The sequence below is a fragment of the Nicotiana sylvestris genome, chromosome 8 (assembly GCF_000393655.2).
Source record: "Nicotiana sylvestris chromosome 8, ASM39365v2, whole genome shotgun sequence".
Taxonomy (NCBI): Eukaryota; Viridiplantae; Streptophyta; class Magnoliopsida; order Solanales; family Solanaceae; genus Nicotiana; species Nicotiana sylvestris.
The window spans coordinates 21,282,955-21,301,213 of NC_091064.1; the positions used below are offsets into that span (position 1 = coordinate 21,282,955).

The following is an 18,259-nucleotide window of genomic DNA, read 5'->3' on the forward strand; positions in this document are numbered from 1 at the left end:
TCTTTCATCTCTAACTTGGTTTGCATATCATTTTTATCTCATTTAGTTGATTAGGATTGGTCCCAGTGATTAGTAAATTATCTACATACACTAGGACTACCACAATATCATCATATGTTCTTCTAGTGAACATAGAGTAGTCAAAGTGCCTCTGCTTGAATCCCATCTTCACCGGGGCTTCAATTAGTTTCATGTTCCACTGCCATAGGGCATGTTTAAGGCCATATAGTTATTTGTGCAATTTGCAGACCTTTGTCTCCCCATGACTGCAAAAACCTTCAGGGATATGCATGTAAATCTTCAAGGAGATTACCATTGAGGAATATATTATGTATATCCATATGGTATATCAACCAATGTTTAGCGGCAGTCAAAGCAATGATGGACCTGACAGTCACAATCTTTAGCAACATGTGAGAAATTTTCAGTGTAATTTAGACCTTCTTTCTAGCTATATCCTTTGGCCACTAACCTAGCTTTATATATTTCAACCTCTCCTGAAGCTCTATATTTAACTTTGAATATCCACTTGCAGCCAATGAGGGTCTTATCAAATGGCAAGTCCACAATGGTCCAAGTGTTATTATCTTCAAGTGCTGCAACTTCCTGCTTCATTGGCTGCACCCATTTAGGATCACAGACAACCTTTCTAAAAGTTTTAGGTTCAGATATAGCTGAGTGAAGAGACAACGTTTGCTGATAAGGTGGCTTCAAATGTGAGTAAACGACATATGAGGAGATAAGATATGCACGCGAGTTGCCAACTGATTTCGTGACATAATCTTGCAGCCACACTGGTGATTTTCTTGGTCTGCTAGATCTCCTAAGCTCTATGGAGTTAGATGGTTCAGGTAAAGAATTGGATATTTCAAGTGATTTATGCATGAGCTTAGGCTTTAGGAAAGTAAGAAGATGGTGAAATATCCCCCTCAGTCGAATCATCTATAGGATTGGACTGAGTAGTGAGAGTTTGAGATATCTCTACAGTAGATTCATCTGATGGTAGTAAGTCCATAACTAGGAATATAGGTGTGCCTGCAAACTTCAGCTGTTTAAAAGGAAATGAATCATCTTTGAAAACCACATTTTTGCTTACTAAAAGAGTCTTGTTCTGGAGATCATATAGTTTGTATCCCTTTTGTATAGGAGAATAACCCAAAAGTACTGTTGGGATGGCTTTGGAAACAAACTTATCCATACACTTAGGGACAATTGCATAACAAAGACAACCAAATACTTTGAGATGACTCAAAGAGGGAGCATGCAAATAAAGTAGCTCAAATGGTGATTTGAAGTTGATGACTCTATATGACAGCTTGTTCAGTAGATAGACAGTAGTGTTAACACATTCACCCCAAAATCTAAGGGGAATGCCTGCCTTGAACCTCAGTGCTCTGGCTATTTCAAGGATAGTTCTGTGTTTCCTTTCTATTACTCCATTATGTCAGGGAGTGTACACACTTATGCTTTGGTGTTCAGTACTAAAAATGGACAGACATTTCTAGAAGTCAGTGCTAAAAAACTCACTACCATTGTCTGTTCTGAGTATCTTAACACAAGCACTTAATATGTTTTTAATCTTAGCGAAAAATTCCTTGAGAACTACAGTAGTATCAGACTTTGAGTGCATAAAAAAGGTCCAAGTGAACCTAGTGTAATCATCTACTACTGTGACAAAAAATCTTTTTCCATCACATGTAGGGACTCTGTAAGGTCCCTATATATCACAATGCAGTAAATCAAAAGTAGACGCCGATACAGTATTACTTAGCTGAAAAGGCAACTTTCCTTGTTTTGTTTCTGGACAAATAGTACAATATTGATGAGTATCACATTTTAAATGTCTAAGCAACTCATGTTTTTTTATTACTTCTGATGGTACATGACCTAGTCTCTTATGCTATATGCTACTATAATATGATATATCAAACATGTGAGCATGACTAGTCTTATTCATAGAACATGTACTAGTGTTATTATTCACCAGCTGTCTAGAATCCTGACATGAGGCCTTCACCTTCTTCTCCTACAACACATAAAGTTTATGTTTCTCACTACTAATCCCCTTCACTTGTCTATTGAAGAGGTTATGGAAGATTCAGAAGTCAGGAAATTACATTACCATGTATTTTCAGTTCTTTAGTGAGTTTAGATATTGTGAGAAGATTGAACTTAAACTCAGGTATGTATAACACATTAGATATGTCTTGGTTCTTAAATATAGAAGTCAATCCTCTATGTGTGACTGACACTACATTTCTTATGGGTAGATGCACTTTGCTCATGTCTGATTTTGGTACTAATCTATATGTCTTTAATATTTGTAAGCTAAAGGCCATATGGTTAGAGGCACCTGTGTCCACAACCCACTCTCTATCACTATAGATAGACATAAGATCTGCTTCTGTATCTGCAACTACTGACTTGATTGAGGATCTTTCATCTAATCCCCTTTTAAGCCTTTGTTTGATCTGCTAATACTGCTCTGGTGTGAAGAAAGATGCAGAAGTTTGTTGCTAAACTGCTGGGGTGCCATAGAAGTAAAACCTCCCCTTACATGTGGTTGTTGCCCAAGTTTTGCATCATTGTTGACTGCACTATTAACTCCACATGCTGCATCTCCTGTAAGAGGAGTCATCCAGCCAGCTTGTTTTGCATTGCAGTTAGCAGTTCCAATTGTTCCTCCCCTCCTTTTGGACTTGAAATCTGGTGGATATCCAACTAACTTATAGTAGTTTTCCTTAGTGTGGCCCCTCATATGATAGTAGTCACAAACAAGTATGTTTCTTTTGGGTCCAAGTTTGAAATTGGTACCAACATAGTTCCCTCCCCTATTGCTAAACAAGACAGTACTTTCTATTGACCCTGTGACCTGTGTGAAATTAGCAAGGTTTCTTCGGCTCTCTTGATCTATGATCATGAAGTATGCCTTGTTTACAGAAGGAATGTGATATATCATTGTGATCTGACTCCTAGCTTGACTGAAATATTCATTTAAACCTATTAGTAACTGTATTAATCTTTGATACTCAAAGTGCTCAAGGTACCTTTTTGACTCGGGATAGGGGCAACTGGGACATGTCATTATAGTATCAAACTCATCCCAAATATCTCTCAGTTTAGAGAAGTAGTCTGTTACCGTCATTGTGCCTTGAGTAAGAGAATGAATCTCTTTACGTAGGTATTGCACCCTAGCACCATTTACTTTGTCAAACCTTTTTTTCAAGTCCTCCCATAATTTGTGTGCATTTGAGGCATACAGTACACTGCTCAATAGTCCTGGTTTTACAACATTCATGATCCAGGACAAAAGTACATCATTTACCTTCTCCCATTGATTATATAATTCCGGCTCAAACCTAGAAATAAGGAATCTACCATCAACAAAACATAGTTTGCTTTTACCTAACAATCCAATTCTCATAAATCTACTTAAAATGGCATAATTCTCAAATCCTGTTAACTGAAGTGAGATTAAGGAGTTACCTGGAATGTCTATTGGTTGTAGGTACAGAGAATGGTTATGATCAATTGTAGGGAAGACATTGCCATGAATGAGAACAATTGTGTTATCGGAAGTTCCTGTAGTAGGTCCAACTGGCGTAGTACTTGTTTCCTCGCCAATTGCCAAGGAAATTGTAGGTAAACTCAAAGAGATTACATAGTTACTCAGATTGCATAGACTTAGCTCAAATTACAGAACCCTAGTTTCGAATTCAAAGCGAACAGAGACAATTAAACTCCAAAATTAAGTGGAATTGAAAATGTTCAGTGGCCGGAGACTCGCGACACATGCTCTGATGCTATGATAACATCCATAGCTGGAAGCTTCAGCTCTGGGGATGAATGGGGAAGAAGACAAGAGAAGATTCTGATAGAGTTGAAAGACTTCCATTATCTTCTTCTAAGAAATGAAATGTATTTGTATAGAGTATATTTACACACTATTACCTCTTATAGTGTTAACTACCTTTCTACATTATTTACCGCCTAATTAATTAACCGTCTATACAAATAATAACAACTTAACATTACATAAGTTTTACAGCTACAACTTGCACTAGCTAACCACTCGTCTACACATAACCAATCTAGCTAGAATCCATTACCTGAACAATGTTCCTGTTTACAAGCCTCTTTGACCAAGATTCAAAAATCAACTTATTTTGAGAAATGTTTTTTTTCAAAAGTTCTTTTAAAAAAATGCTTTTGGTGAGAAACTTTAGCTAATTAATTTGAAATGCAGTTTTTGAGCAGTAATTATTGTTTGGCCAAACTTTTGAAAACTACTTTGTGTATTTTTCTCAAAAGTGTTTCTCAGAAAAGTGCTTTCAGAGAGAAATTACTTTTTTCCGTTTCTCCTCAAAGTCACTTTTTTTTATTCTAAAGGCTTGGCCAAACACCTCAAATTTTGGCCAAAAACACTTTTGGCCCCCCCCCCCCAAAAAAAAAACTTGACCAAACGGGCTATACATTTGAGAAAGTTTTGGACAAATTTCCAAAAATTAATACTAGAAAACTGTTTTCTCTTAAATTTAAGTTTTTTTACAAAAACAGTGGGTTCAAAAACTAAAATTATTTTCGAAAAGTTTCCAAAAGAGCTCTTTTATACCTAAATAAATAGTATTTCAAAATTAGACCTAAAACTAAAATCCCAAACGCCACCTAATAAGATTTCTGACTGCCAACCCAAAGGTCGAAGCCATGTCGCAAAGGTGCTTTTTCAGATTTTCCTTTTGATTGATTCTAAGTTGTAACATGGTGGTTTATTAGAACCTTATCTGAATTTGTTTCCGAAACTGAACTGAAATGATCGCCTTTTTTTCACTGACAACTTCGTTTAGAGCGAATTGAATTTTTAATGGCTACTTTTTTGTTTATCAGTGATTCCTAAATTTTATCTGAGGTAAAACGTTTACTTTTGCGATTAGGCTCTATGAGCTGAATTTTATTGACTTTATTTGTATTTTTCCTTAACATGCTTACGGATTTTTCATTTTCAACCATTTTGTTGCAAAATTCACTTAGGGGTCGTTTGCTTTGGAGACAAATTATGTGGGGATTAGTTATGCTGAGACTAATTATACCGAGATTAGTAATCCTGGTATTATTTCTTATTGACTGCTTGGTATGTTGTATTTATCTTGGTACCGAGATCAATTTTACTGCTTTATTGCTAGATAACTTATCCCGGGGTTACTATTCTACTCTCTGGTAGGTTAAGTTATTCGGGTACTATTTTTAATTGCGGGATAACTTATCCCAGGATTAGTAACCAAACAAGGGATAAGACGATACTAAATTTTTATCCCAGGATTATTTTTGCTTTTCCATCATACCAAATAACCCCTTAGTGAATTGATAGATATAATTTTGCATTTAGCTTATGTGTTTGTGGTGCTTATGATATTTGCCTTAAAGTAGACTGCAAGAAACTTTGAATATATGCCATTAAGGAGGATTCTTTAGTCTAATGGTATTCAATATGAGTTTGTATGAGCAATTTCGAGGAAACTAATGGTTCTTTCAGTGCTATCTGTGTTGTTAAATTTAAGTGGTTATTTAAACTATTCGTTGTTTGTTTATTATGTGCATCCGTATAATTTAAAAAAAAAATGCATATTCTAAAAGTTAAGCACTATTTTGTATGATAAGTGCTATAAAAGTTAATATTTGAAGAGGTAAATTGGTATTACTTGGTTTTTACTTCGTCAAGTTGTTAGTTTACCTTAAGTTTAAAAAAAGCAGCTCGGTGCACAAAGCATCTACATTCATGCAGGGTCCGGGGGAAGGGCCGCACCCTAAAGGGGTAATGATGTAGACAACCTTACCTAATGCAATTATACAAAAATTAAATTGACTAAGTATATCGTTACTTTCAATTAAATTAAAGTTCTGTTTATTTTGGTGAATCTCTGGTAGATGGCCATATTATATAATTACACATGCTTCTAATATTTGTCCAGGGTTCTTTGCAAGTTCTTTGCACATGGGGCATGTCTGAAGGGGGAGCATTGCGAGTTTTCACATGATTGGAAAACTAGTCCTAATAATGTAACGTTCTTGGCATTTTTTAGTTTAATGATCAAGCCTTAATTGATTGTTCACCATCGAATTGTTTTCTCTTGGTTTATTGTGTCAGGTATGCACCTACTACCAAAAAGGAGCTTGTGCTTATGGAAGCAGGTGTAGATATGAGCACGTTAAGTTGTCTCGATCACAGCCTTCAGCTCAATCTTCAGCACAGCCTCAACAATATCTGCTTTCAAGTTCTGTTTCTACCAATGTGGCTCCTGGAGCGGGTGCGCAAAGTGCGGGTATTGTGCCTGGTATTTATACTGAGTATTCAGCTTCAAGCAAACCGACATGGAACCAAAACTCAGAGCTTCACGATACATTGGATAATGATGACATGATTGAGTTGAGGAGTGTTAGTCCAGCTGATAGGTCGATCTGTGCTTTTGCTGCTGCTGGTAATTGCCATCGTGGAGAAAAGTGTCCGCATATTCATGGAGATTTGTGTCCAACCTGTGGGAAGCATTGCTTGCATCCTTTCAGGCCTCAGGAAAGAGAGGAGCATATAAAAACATGTGAGAACAGGCAAAAGCACATTGATTTGTTGAAGCGCAGTCAAGAAATAGAATGCAGTGTATGCCTTGAATGTGTTCTTTCCAAGTCAATGGTAGCTGAGAGGAAGTTTGGGATCCTTTCTGAGTGTGATCATCCATTTTGTATATCGTGTATCAGGAATTGGCGTGGCAGTTCTTCCTCTGGAATGGATGTTAATTCTGCACTGAGGGCTTGCCCCATATGCCGCAAGCTTTCATATTTTATCATTCCGAGTGTTATTTGGTACTTCACAAAAGAAGAGAAGGAAAAAATAGTTGACAGCTACAAAACAAAACTCAGGTTTATCACTCTCTTTCTTTTTCTGTACGTATTTTTCATTCTATTGAATGGTTGTAAGACGAGCTATGTATTATGGGAGCGAATGTGGAGCCTTTAATGGTCCAGCATTTTCAGAAGATGAGTGACAGAAGTGTGAATGTTAAGGTGGACGTGTGGTCATATAAAAACAAGATAAAAAATGATACATTTGATGCATGAACTAGCATGTCTAAAACCATGATGCCTGAAGGTATTAGAAGGGGATAAGATAGACTTAAAATGACTTGAAAGGAAGTCGTGAAAGGCGTACAATCTCTTGGAATTCATGCAGATTTGGTGAAGTATAGAAGATGTTGGAGGGAAAAGATCAGCCTATGCATTACCAACTAGTTGGAATAAAGTTTACATTAAATATAATTTTGCTAAGAGTTTTTTTAATCCCGTTAGAATTTGCATGTATATATTAGTATAAAATATTTAGAACTTCTCGTGTCAAAGAACTTGAATTATTGAATATTAGAGTGAAACTATTTCAAATTGAGCAAAATGGACAGTGGGAAGTCATGTAGCCGTACCTCTATCTTGGAAATTGAGAAATGTTGTTTGTTGTTATATGTTTTCCCTTGTTTTTTTTTGTAAATAGCATTAAGATCTAAACATGCACATGACTAGTGTTATCAAAGGCAAAGATCTAAAATGAGCTGAAATTTGAGCGTAAAGTGCAAGTAAAACGTGACCTTTAATGAAGAAAGGTGCAAATGAAGAAAAAGATAAAAAAAATTATATATGTAGTTCAAGATTAATACCTATACACCCAAACAATAATTATGTGAATAAAAGTTTGAAAAGATTACAGCTAGAAGAAATATTTATTGTTTAGTGACATGCTCTTCAAGATCAAGCCCATGGGGATGAGATGTACAACTTAGTCCATTGGTGCTAACGTTGAAGTGCCACCTAAATAAGGTGAAAGGCACAACCTATTCTGCACCTAGTTTCAGAGCTTAAGGGTGCCTTAGGTAGTTAGGTGAGCCTTTGGAAACACTTCACATGACCTGTCCAAAACAAGGACTTTCATGTTATGTGGGAATTTGGATACAACACCAACTTATCCATCCGCATTGGACACCATATATTGATTATACTTAGAATGTGTCAGACAAGTTTTGGTGAGTGTTCTGTTGAATATGATCATCTCCAGGAGTGCCCCTTGTAGCTTGGGTAACCATTGCATCTTTTGATGATAGTCAAATTTGAAACTGGTTCTTAGATTTTGTGCCATATCTTGTCTTGTTTAAAGTGGATGTTTATTTTGTTTTTGTTTGTCCGTGTTTATGAGCATGCTAATGCTATTTATAAGATATATTAGGTGAATATTTTTGGTATAGTAAGTTGCTTCATTGAAAGGCATCAAGCAGATGCAGTGATTACAAATATAGAGATGCTAGCTCCTTTACAAGATGTTATGATAGGACCTGGGAGCTAGCCAATAACCAAAAAATTATACCTTAATGAGGCTAATCTAGAGTGGGGGAGCTCAAAAAATCTAAAAAGACAGTAGAATTATTTACATAGGATTGTTTGGCCCAACAAACAATACTAAGAAAACATCTGGCCTTCAGCAAGTGGATTGGAGTTGAGACTCCATCAAAACATCTGAGGTTTCTTTCAGTCCATTGGCACAAAAAAATTCTGGTATCATCCTCTAGGTGCCCCTGATGGCCCTATCAACTCTCCAAAGGCCCAGCTCTCGACAACATCTCCGATATTCTGTGGCATCACCCATTCGAGATTGAATAAAGCTAGAAACATATGCCACATGTCTACAGCTACAGCACATTGCAATAATAGATGGTTAACTGATTCTAAGCTTCCTTGGGTAGCATCTGTTAACAAGCTGGAAGCTTCTACAGGCATTCTTTAGAGCCAACCAGCTGAAGCATATCACTATATTTAGGTGAATATATTCCAGAAGAGCGCGAATGGTTTCAAGTTCCATGCATCTGCTAAGAAACAAGTACGTAGTGCTGAAGGTGTTGAAGCTTAGCTAAGCTTGTGGGTGCTGTAGTTTAGGTCTATTATTGAGATATTCAGTCAACAGAGTCTTTGCGGCGGTTATCATTTTCACTGATTACTCTTCTGGCAAAGTTAGAGGTTAGATTTAGAGTAACTTCAAGCCTAGTATATGACAAGGAGAAATTAAATCATATAAGCTAACTATTGCAATGGAAAGGAAAATTTTCTTGAGAAAGTCATTTGAACTTAGGAAGTTGGGAGGAAGATTATCAGTCTTATATGAGCTATTAGAGAGAAGACGATATTTTGTTAGCAGAATTAACATAGATAGAAACATTCTCAGATGGGAAAGCTCATGGAAGAAATTAATCAGGGCTTGATATAGTATGAAAAGGAATGGTGTACTTGTCCTTTTACAACATCTCATGGGGTGGCTATACTGAAAACTCAGGAAGATTTGGGTTGAACTCACATATTTGGATATTTGGTGAAGTTGAAAGTGGTGGATGGGAAAACAAGAAATGTTCTTGGATAGAGAATAGATAAGAATATGGGAAGATTGCTGTTAGGAACAAGCTTCTTTGGAAGAGACATTTCTCATCCTATTCGAGATGTTCATCTTTACTTTAAAGTTACATGATCATTTTCTTGAACTTTTAGGACATAGTGGACTCTGGTTTTGAATGAGACGGATGCTGTATATTTTTGTTCTAACACACCAGGTGTTTTACTTTCGGGGAGAAAGTAGTGGATTGCCAAAAATTCGCATCATCAAGGAAAAAGTTGAACGGAACAAGGATGTTAGCTTATGTGAGTTGTGTTGGAAGCTTAATTGATTACCCAAACATGTACTTTTGAAGAATGGTTTGGACCTTGTGCATTACCAATCTACCAGAAGTGGTGAATTCTTATGACTGGATTATTGAATTCTCTCTCTAGAGATGTACCTCTTTTACAGTAACGTTTTCCTTGATTACATTCTGCCATGCGTTCAAAGTAGTTAGTATGATCCTGAGCTTTCATATTAGGAAACATTTCAGCTATTTTGATGTTCAGTCTTTCATAATGATCTACATGAACATTTAAAAGCTAAACTTAAAAATCTAGAAAGGATTTAGCTTTATAATATTTATATTTATCACATTGCTGTGATGATGCCAAGCTTTGATTGATTGAGGGAGTATTTTTATGCTTCATAAAGTTTTTAATTAGTATGCTATGTTGCGATGCATGTGTGGGCTTACCAAAAAAGATAACATTAGGAATGAATATATTAGGGGCAAAGTGGGTGTTGCCCCTGTGGAAGAGAAGTTGAGAGAATCAAGGTTGAGATGATTTAGTCATGTGAAAAGGAGAGACGCTGATGACGCTGATACCCGGTTAGGAGGTGCGAGAGTTTGCCCGTGGCGAGTCAGAGGAGGGTAGAGGGAGGCCTAAGAAGAACTAGGGTGAGGTGATTAGGCATGATATGGCTCTGCTCCAGCTTACCGAGGATATGACCCTCCATAGAAAGGTGTGGAGGTCGAAAATTAGGGTGGTGGGTTGATAGACAGTCTAGAGTTTGCCTTGTCTTGCTAATAGTAGTTGTACTAGTCGGGTACCTTCCTATTCCTAGTCCTTTGTTTATATACGGTATGTCAGTATTAGCGGTGAGATTGACGCTATTCCTGTTGTTTCATTTCCTTGGATCTCTGTTATTATTCGTTGTATTATTTGCTTACACTGTCTTATTACATAGTTGTTGCTATTGTTTCTATATTGCTCCATTTTTTACGTTCTTGAGCCGAGGGTCTTTCGAAAATAGCCTCTCTACCTTCATAGGTAGGGGTAAGGTCTGTGTATACACTACTCTCCCCAGACCACACTTGTGGGATTCCACTAGGTTGTTGTTGCTATCATGCCCCAACTTCTCTAAAACATTTTCTTTTTCTTTTTCTGAAGTGCTTTTTTCTTTTGAAGTAATTCTTTCTATTTCCTGTTTTCAGATCTATCGACTGCAAGCACTTTGACTTTGGGAGTGGGACTTGCCCATTTGGGGCTAGTTGTTTTTACAGGGTAAGAAATGTTATGATGCCCGAATATCTTTACAATTTTATTTTTTAATTAGGGGACAGTGATTTATTGCATTTGAATGGATCTTTTTTTTTACGTCTATTACATCACTGTATGTAAAGCAACAAATGTACTTCTATATGTTGACAGCCTAAACCATTCTTTTTTTTGAAATGGTAACATATTTCATTAAAAATTGAACTTAGCACAAAGATAGTGCTAATGGAAACAGACCCTAGTTACAAGACTTCCAGAAAGACAAACAAGTCAAGACTTGTGTCAGTTACAAGGACCCAATGAGATCAACTAGACAGCCTAAACCATTCTACCCATGAAGGTCCCCAATGCGCGTCAATATGATTGTATCTCCTATGAGCATTATCATCTTGTGAATCTTGGTGCTTTGTCCCCTTTCTAGCCATAAGGACCTCGATTTTTTTCTCATGCTACTTCCTCTAATCTTGCAATGTTTTTCTAATTCTATGGAGGATTCAGCTTTGGGGAGCTTTTCATCTTCAGTGAGTTCCCTAGCTTCTGCTTCCTTGTCAAACCACTGCACTTTTCTCAAAATTTCAGATTTCCTATGTTCCAATATTCCAAAGATGTGCTGATTCCACTCCTTCAGCTTTGCTTCTTAGTTGCTGTGATTGTTTCCGCAAAACAAAGTCCGGGCTGCCATAAATGTGAAATGAATTCCACCATTTTTCACCAATTCCTCAAAGCCCTCACGGCCCCGCCACATGTTTCAAATTTGAGTAATAAGAATTTGCTTGACCACTGTCTGCATTGCAAAGATGAGAGGAAAATGATCTGAGGCAACTTTTTGCATCAAAGACTGCTTGATATTACTAAAATTGTCAACCCAGTCTGTTGAAAATGAGAACTTGTCTATTCTTGAGCTAGAGGGACCTCTTGACCAAGTGAATTGATCACCAGTGAGTTGGGGGGGGGGTCTACAAGTCTGAGCTCGTCAACGAACTCAGATAATTCCTCCATTTCTCCGGTAGCTCTACTGCTGTGTCTTCTTTCTCCCAAAATCCTGGTGACATTAAAGTCACCACAGATTACCCATGGCTTGGTGATGAGGCCCTTGACTGCAGATAACTCGAGCAAAGTTGTAGACCTTCGTTTCTGTGTGTGAGGCCTTAAATCCCTCAAAGCACCCACTCAAGACCAGTGAAGAAGTTTCTGAAGTGCATTTAGATAGAAGGTGACCTTCAACTTCTAATGCCGCAAAGCCATCCCAGATAATCACAAGTCCTCCCTTAGTGCCTTCAGCTTCTAATGCCGCAAAGCCAGCCCTTCTACTGGGCCCAAGTTTACTAGCAAACTAAAGCTGAAAGTGTTCCAATTTAGTCTCTTGTAAACGTTTGAAATCAACCTTCCATTTTTTGAACAATAGCTTCCTTATGCTCCTTCTTTCTGGATCATTGATGCCTCTGACATTCAAATACAGAATTTTCAATTTCATCGCTACATCAGAGATGAGACGTTCCTTCCTTTATTTTTACTTGTACCAGTCTCATAGTTGATATAAAATCCAAGAAGTTTTTTACCTCCGGATCCCTTTTTGACCTTTTCCCGAGAATTGGGTGCTATTATCATCATTGATTGGCTTAATTGTGATTTTGGCATCCTTTGATATTCAATAAGAACTCAGTAATCTGATCTTCTATCCTTTCCTTACTCACTCCCAGAAGTTCACCCACCTTAGTTGCCTTCTGTCGGATCCACAGTGAATATTCAGCTTTAGCCATGGCTGGGGTAGATACATGCAAACAGGGATAATCCTCATTTGAGTACCAATGGAGAAGATGGATGTCTTCGACAAAGTTAACTGCAATATGCTCAGTATCATTATCTATGAGCTGCATCAAATCAGTGCATTAAGGCTTCCGTTACTGCTCTGTTATTCTGGGTGTCGGTATTGGGGATTTATTTGGGTGGGGAAAGGCTTGGGCTGTTGGATTGAGCAAGGTCGGTCGCAGGTTTAGATCGAGGATTGTGTATGTGGGGATTGGGCACTAAGAGGTGTGCTCGATGGTTTGAGGAGTTTGGGAGAAAAGTCGTGTGAGTAAAAATGTTTCTGATGGGTGGTTTTGTGTAGATGGGCTTGGGTAAATTATTAGGAGTGTGTTCTGTATTAGATTGGGTATTAGGGAGTGGGCTTGCTTATTTTCAGTGTAGATTGGGCTTGTATATTTGTGAGGGTTTTGTTCTGTTGTGGGAGGGCAGAATCAGATGAGATTGCGCTTGGCCCAAAGGTGGGAATGTGCTGATATCGGCCGTTCATAGCAATAAATATTTGAATTTGAAGAGATGGTGAGACTTTGGCCAAATGTGACAACTCCACGTGGGTCCTTCCCCTTAGTAACAACTTTTGGGTTGTCTTTACATGGTCCAAGCAAATGCCGAACAAAGGACGGCCTTTAGTTAAACCATAAGTTTGTCTCTACTTAGTGAAAATATTTCATTCTCTGGGAAGAGGTGTTTTCTGGCCAAAATGAGACCGTATATTCATCTTTCAATTTGGTCGAATTCTACGGAAAAAATTGTGTCCGAGATCCATCTCCTTTGTAATTCTTTGAGCCTGAACCTTTATTCGTAATTTAACCCAACATAGATTTTGCCTCTCCTATGCGTTAAGAGTCGATTCCACTAGTCCTCCAAACATGTGGCTGACCCATTAGAATATGTTTGATGACCATAACTACAGTAGGAAACCACGAAGTCAACTAGTGATGTCGGGTTCCTTGTTGCACCACCAGTTCAGCAGAAAGATTTTTCCTTGCCAATACCATCTGCATATGAAAACTCTATTCTCTTTCTCTATGGGGGTTGGGGGGGGGGGATTTCGAGCATTAATCTGTCCGTCTTCAAATTCTCTCTAACCCACCAAGCACCTTTTAAGAGCGGCAACTCTGGATTTCGTAGAATCAGATTTATCACAAGTTTGTTGACTCCTGGCAAATTCAATCTGCTTTGCTTGTTCTCTTCTCAGCAACCAAGACCTTCGGCTGCATTGTCATAACTTATAGTAGGTTGTTGAGGGGGTATCGGCGTGAAATTGTGGTGGCACCTTCTTCGACAAACCTCCAGACCTTATCTGCGACATCAGACCAGCCCGCATTTAAAGAGAACTCCGGATGGATGATAAAACTTTTCCTGTCTTTGCATAGTGACTATTCTCATATACCTGCCAAACTTCTGGTAGTTCTAAAACACCATGAATTGCTGCGCTTCTTCTTTCTAACCCACCTGCTATTGATTTCACTGTGTCTCTCAGAAGTCAAGGCCGTAACGTGACAAGCTTAGAACAATAAACTCCGCTAACACATCGTGGCTTTCTCTCAATCCGTTCATACCAAACTTCATGCTCAGTAGCTTTTTCTTTTGTCTCAGAACTTTGGTCCAACGGAAAAAAGAATTTTCCTTTCCATTAATAAAGAAGGAAACTAGTTTTAATAGTGCACTAGGTGAATGATCCAAAGAAAGCTGATCTAAACGAGGTAAGAATGATTGGATGGGAGAAGGAGGTTAGACCTTCCTAAAGAGAAGGAGGAGCTCTCTCTCACCTTCTTCTACTTAAGTTGTGCAATCTTTTCATTACATAATGGAACTAAAGCACGTGTATGCTCATTGACTTCATCCACAACAAGTCAATAGGTTTGTATCACTATACTGAATTTTCGGCATGGCATAGAATAGAACATGAATGGGTCTTCCCTTGCCAACCTTCGCTTCTAGAAGGAAGTAAGTAGAACATGCATTGATCAAGTTGAAGAACCTGCTCCAGAACCACTGCTCCACGTAGCCTATCTTCTTGCATGCCCCCAGTCCTCTATTCTCGGTTCAACAATCATTCGCAGATCCATCTATATGAGGTTCTCGTTCTTTGGCCACTCCTCTTACTTTTTTACCGAGCTTCCCATGTTGGATGTCACTTCCCTTTCTGATCCCACCTCGATTGAGTCGGTTAACTGTAACTATAAGCTACACGCCTCGAACTCATATTGAATCTATAGGTACTTCCTTTCAATGTTGTCAAAGGCGCGCTTTAGCCCTGAAGCGAGGCTCAAAACATGTTGAGCGCTTCGCCTCGCTTTGTGGGCGCTTTAGTGTCGCATCAAGGCTCCAAGACATACTTTTACTTGCCAATAAGTGTAATCTTGAACAGACGACACTAAACTATTGATATTTCACTTTATCGTACTTTTTTTCCAGTTTCTTTGTCCATATAGTTGCTATTCATGGTTATAATTATTCGTCTTGGACTACATATATATATTTTTATTTTTTTCTCCAGTTGTGCCTTTTTTCATTAAAGCCCACGCTTTATTTGCGCTTTGCGCTTAAAGCCCCAACGAATCTTAGAGCTTTTTTGCGCTTTTCGCCTTTGATAACACTGCTTCCTTTCCTTCTTATGCAATCACTATTTACTCGGTCATGATTTTTTTTTTTTTAAACTTTATGCAATCAATACTTGTCATGATTTTTGTTTGTCTTTGCTGGTGTCCATTAAAAATATTAGTCAGGCGGCATGTATATGGCTGTTTGACATGAGTCATGGTCAGACATCTATTATCCGTCCTCTCAATCACAAGTCCATCATCAGTCCAGCTAGATTTTTATGATTAATTTATTGCCCTCACAAGCAAAATAACTGTATTTTACTAAAAACAAATTCATTTAATTTACTTAAGACAAAGGAAATCAACTCTTAAAAAGTAAGGTCTGGTCCTTTTTATTTATCTGTTTCTTCTTTTGTGGAAAAACTATTTTTTCCGAGGGAATATACATTTCACTAGGAATTGCATGAATTTAATTGTTTAATATATTTAAAAGGCATAATTGGTGATAAATTAGGAAAAAAGAAGTCTTAAATTATTCTTATGAATAATTGTTGATAAATCTAATACTAGTATATATTTACAACAGTTAAGTGCGTTTTAGTAAACTTATCAGTTTTGCAATACCCTACTGTCAAATCAAACACTAAAAATGTTATTAAACCACAACAAATGATATAATCCATCCAAACGTTGTATCCCAATTCAATACATTATAAAACGATGGGTAACAACCATCCAAACAAGGTTTGATGTTCTCTCTGGATTTGTCATCTTTTGTATCCTTTCTTCATATTTTGATATTTTTGGTTTAAGATGCATTTTATGGACATTATGGTCTTCCATTGCAGCATCAATACCGTGATGGTCGTTTGGAGGAAGTGGTGCTGCGCCATCTTGGTTCTGAAGATGGAAACACAGTAATTGCTAAAGATATCAGGTCATATATCCTTGAACCTTTAGTTCGTCATGTTTGGTTACATCTTTACATTGTGTTATTCTCTGCTTTGGTTTATGACCACCATTTGATCCGCTCTTCCATATTACTGGTTTCCACAGGCTCTCGGATTTCCTTAGCAACTTGGAAATCAGATGAACAACTCTTTTTGTAATTTCAAGGTATGTTCGAATCACCCTGTTTGCTTTTTCTCTATTATCTTGTGGACACTTTTGCTTGCGAAGGATTTCTTTGTTGTTGATTCGTATTTCTTTTTGACTTTTAAAGAAAGACTATAGATCTCCTTTGAAATGGAAAAGCGAGACAGTCATTAAATGGTTTTTGGGGAGTATGCTTTTATGTGTGATTTCACCCACGACCCACCATCTAAATTCTTCTCATATTTGTTGATGATCTATGCTAATGTTGTTCAATGGCCGACCTTCAAATTGATGTAGAGTTGGTTAAGATCTATATGAACATTTGAAGAGACAAAAGCATTCAATTCACTCTGAGGCAATACTTGTTTCTATTGTTTATCTGCTGCCTACAGGATGGTCAGTAATAGTTAATACTGTTTAAAAAGCATGAGTGCTTTATTATACTTTGTAGCTGAGCTATGATTTCATGGTTGAGTGCCTTATTAACTGACTAATTGTAGGGGTGAGTTGAGTGCAATATAATGGTTGTAACACATCGTAGATTCTTTAAGCCATCTGTATGATTATTTGGGATTAGAGCTCTCCATCTGGAACTCGACTCCGACTTAGAACAATTAGCTGATGCTGACTCGGGAGAGCTGGATCCTTGGGCCCCGTCATCAGTTTGTATAAGTAGATGTAGAATTCCGTATTCCATCTTATGCTGCTTTCACTTCTTGCTTTATGCATCTAAAAGAAAAGTGATATGAAATGATCTTTAGTAATTATAATTAACTCCACTCTGTTGTCTTCCCTGTTAAGTCTCCGTTTAGATTAATCAGAAGCATAGGTGATGAATAATGAGATAACTATCTGTTTATATTCTTGATGCTTGGTTGAAAACTCAATAGCTTCTCTAGAAGGCTAGTCTTACCTGAAGGCATTTTATACTCTTGACATGATTTTTCCAATTTTTTTTTGACGATGACCTTAATATTTATGTATATTAACTGTGAAATCTTTCTCTTAGTCGAGTGACACTGTGATTTTGACGATGCTGCAGATTATAGCATTTACGAAATACTATGCTCTGTTAGCGTGCCAGTGTAGTCTATGCAGCCCATCATCCGAGGCGCCTCTTCCTTTGCTCGGGGCATGATGGCTGAACCCGGCAATTTTCGCCACTCTTTGCTTCCTATTGTTCTTGGCATTGTACGTGAGTCAGACTGCCGGAGAGGCTGAAATGCCTGTGAAGTGGTTTGAAGGTCATTGAGGCGGAAAGCAGGAGTTTTAATAGTAATTTGTTTATTTTTCTCCTGACTGCCATGTTAATTATTACTGGAGAACTTGCATTATTTCATTTGAACAAGACATTAGAAAAGGCAGTGACCGGAAGCAGAAAAACTGCAACAGTATATTCCGATATGACGGGAAGCCTCAGCTAGCACCAAAAATGTGAAACCAATGGGAGACGATTATATATCCTCAAGAAATGGGGATTGGAAACATGTATATTTGAGAACAGTTTCTGAATTACCCCAGACCCCACTTGTGGGATTCTAGTGGGCTGAGGGGCGGATCTACCATATAACACATGATTCACGTGAACCCGTGGTCCTTGGGTTATAGTATAGATATGATGTACATAATTTGGCAAAAATAAATATATATACTTGATGGAACCCAAGGTCAAAAGACACCAAGTGATGCACTGGTTTTGGTCTCTTATTTCCAATAGCCTAAGGTCAGGGGGATCAAATCACCTATCAACCTTTTGGTTTAATTTTTTTTTTAAAAAAGTAATGGTGAACCCAAGCTCCGGAAATCTTGGATCCGCCTCTATGGCTGTTGTTGTTTCTGAATTACAGTTTCAGAAT

The 18,259-nt window shown here is 37.7% G+C and overlaps 2 protein-coding genes across 2 annotated transcripts; one reads left to right on the forward strand and one right to left on the reverse strand.

Annotated features, from left to right (window-relative positions):
- Positions 1-889: 889 nt before the first annotated feature.
- Positions 890-3,298, reverse strand: LOC138874772 (uncharacterized). The gene is made up of 3 exons (XM_070153553.1): positions 2,558-3,298; positions 1,531-1,717; positions 890-1,428 (listed from the first exon to the last, which is right to left on the reverse strand). The coding sequence occupies exons 1-3, from the start codon at positions 3,296-3,298 to the stop codon at positions 890-892; spliced, it is 1,467 nt and encodes a 488-aa protein (XP_070009654.1).
- A 1,338-nt stretch (positions 3,299-4,636) lies between these two features.
- On the forward strand, positions 4,637-18,064 carry LOC104231735 (putative RING-type E3 ubiquitin transferase C3H69). The gene is made up of 7 exons (XM_009784785.1): positions 4,637-4,715; positions 5,967-6,054; positions 6,143-6,909; positions 10,890-10,959; positions 16,157-16,245; positions 16,365-16,424; positions 17,446-18,064. The coding sequence occupies exons 1-6, from the start codon at positions 4,705-4,707 to the stop codon at positions 16,399-16,401; spliced, it is 1,062 nt and encodes a 353-aa protein (XP_009783087.1). The 5' UTR covers positions 4,637-4,704; the 3' UTR covers positions 16,402-16,424; positions 17,446-18,064.
- Positions 18,065-18,259: the final 195 nt, after the last annotated feature.

Bases quoted from the DNA above. Each gene is read 5' to 3' on its own strand.
- LOC104231735 (XM_009784785.1), top strand. The intron at 6,055-6,142 runs GTAACGTTCTTG...TTATTGTGTCAG, and splicing joins GGAAAACTAGTCCTAATAAT to GTATGCACCTACTACCAAAA. The intron at 10,960-16,156 runs GTAAGAAATGTT...CTTCCATTGCAG, and splicing joins GGGCTAGTTGTTTTTACAGG to CATCAATACCGTGATGGTCG.
- LOC138874772 (XM_070153553.1), bottom strand. From the start codon at position 3,298: ATGAATGTTGTAAAACCAGGACTATTGAGCAGTGTACTGTATGCCTCA. The intron at 1,718-2,557 runs GTAAGGGGAGGT...TGTGATATATAG, and splicing joins AACTTGGGCAACAACCACAT to GGACCTTACAGAGTCCCTAC. The intron at 1,429-1,530 runs GTAGTGAGTTTT...ATGGAGTAATAG, and splicing joins GATACTCAGAACAGACAATG to AAAGGAAACACAGAACTATC.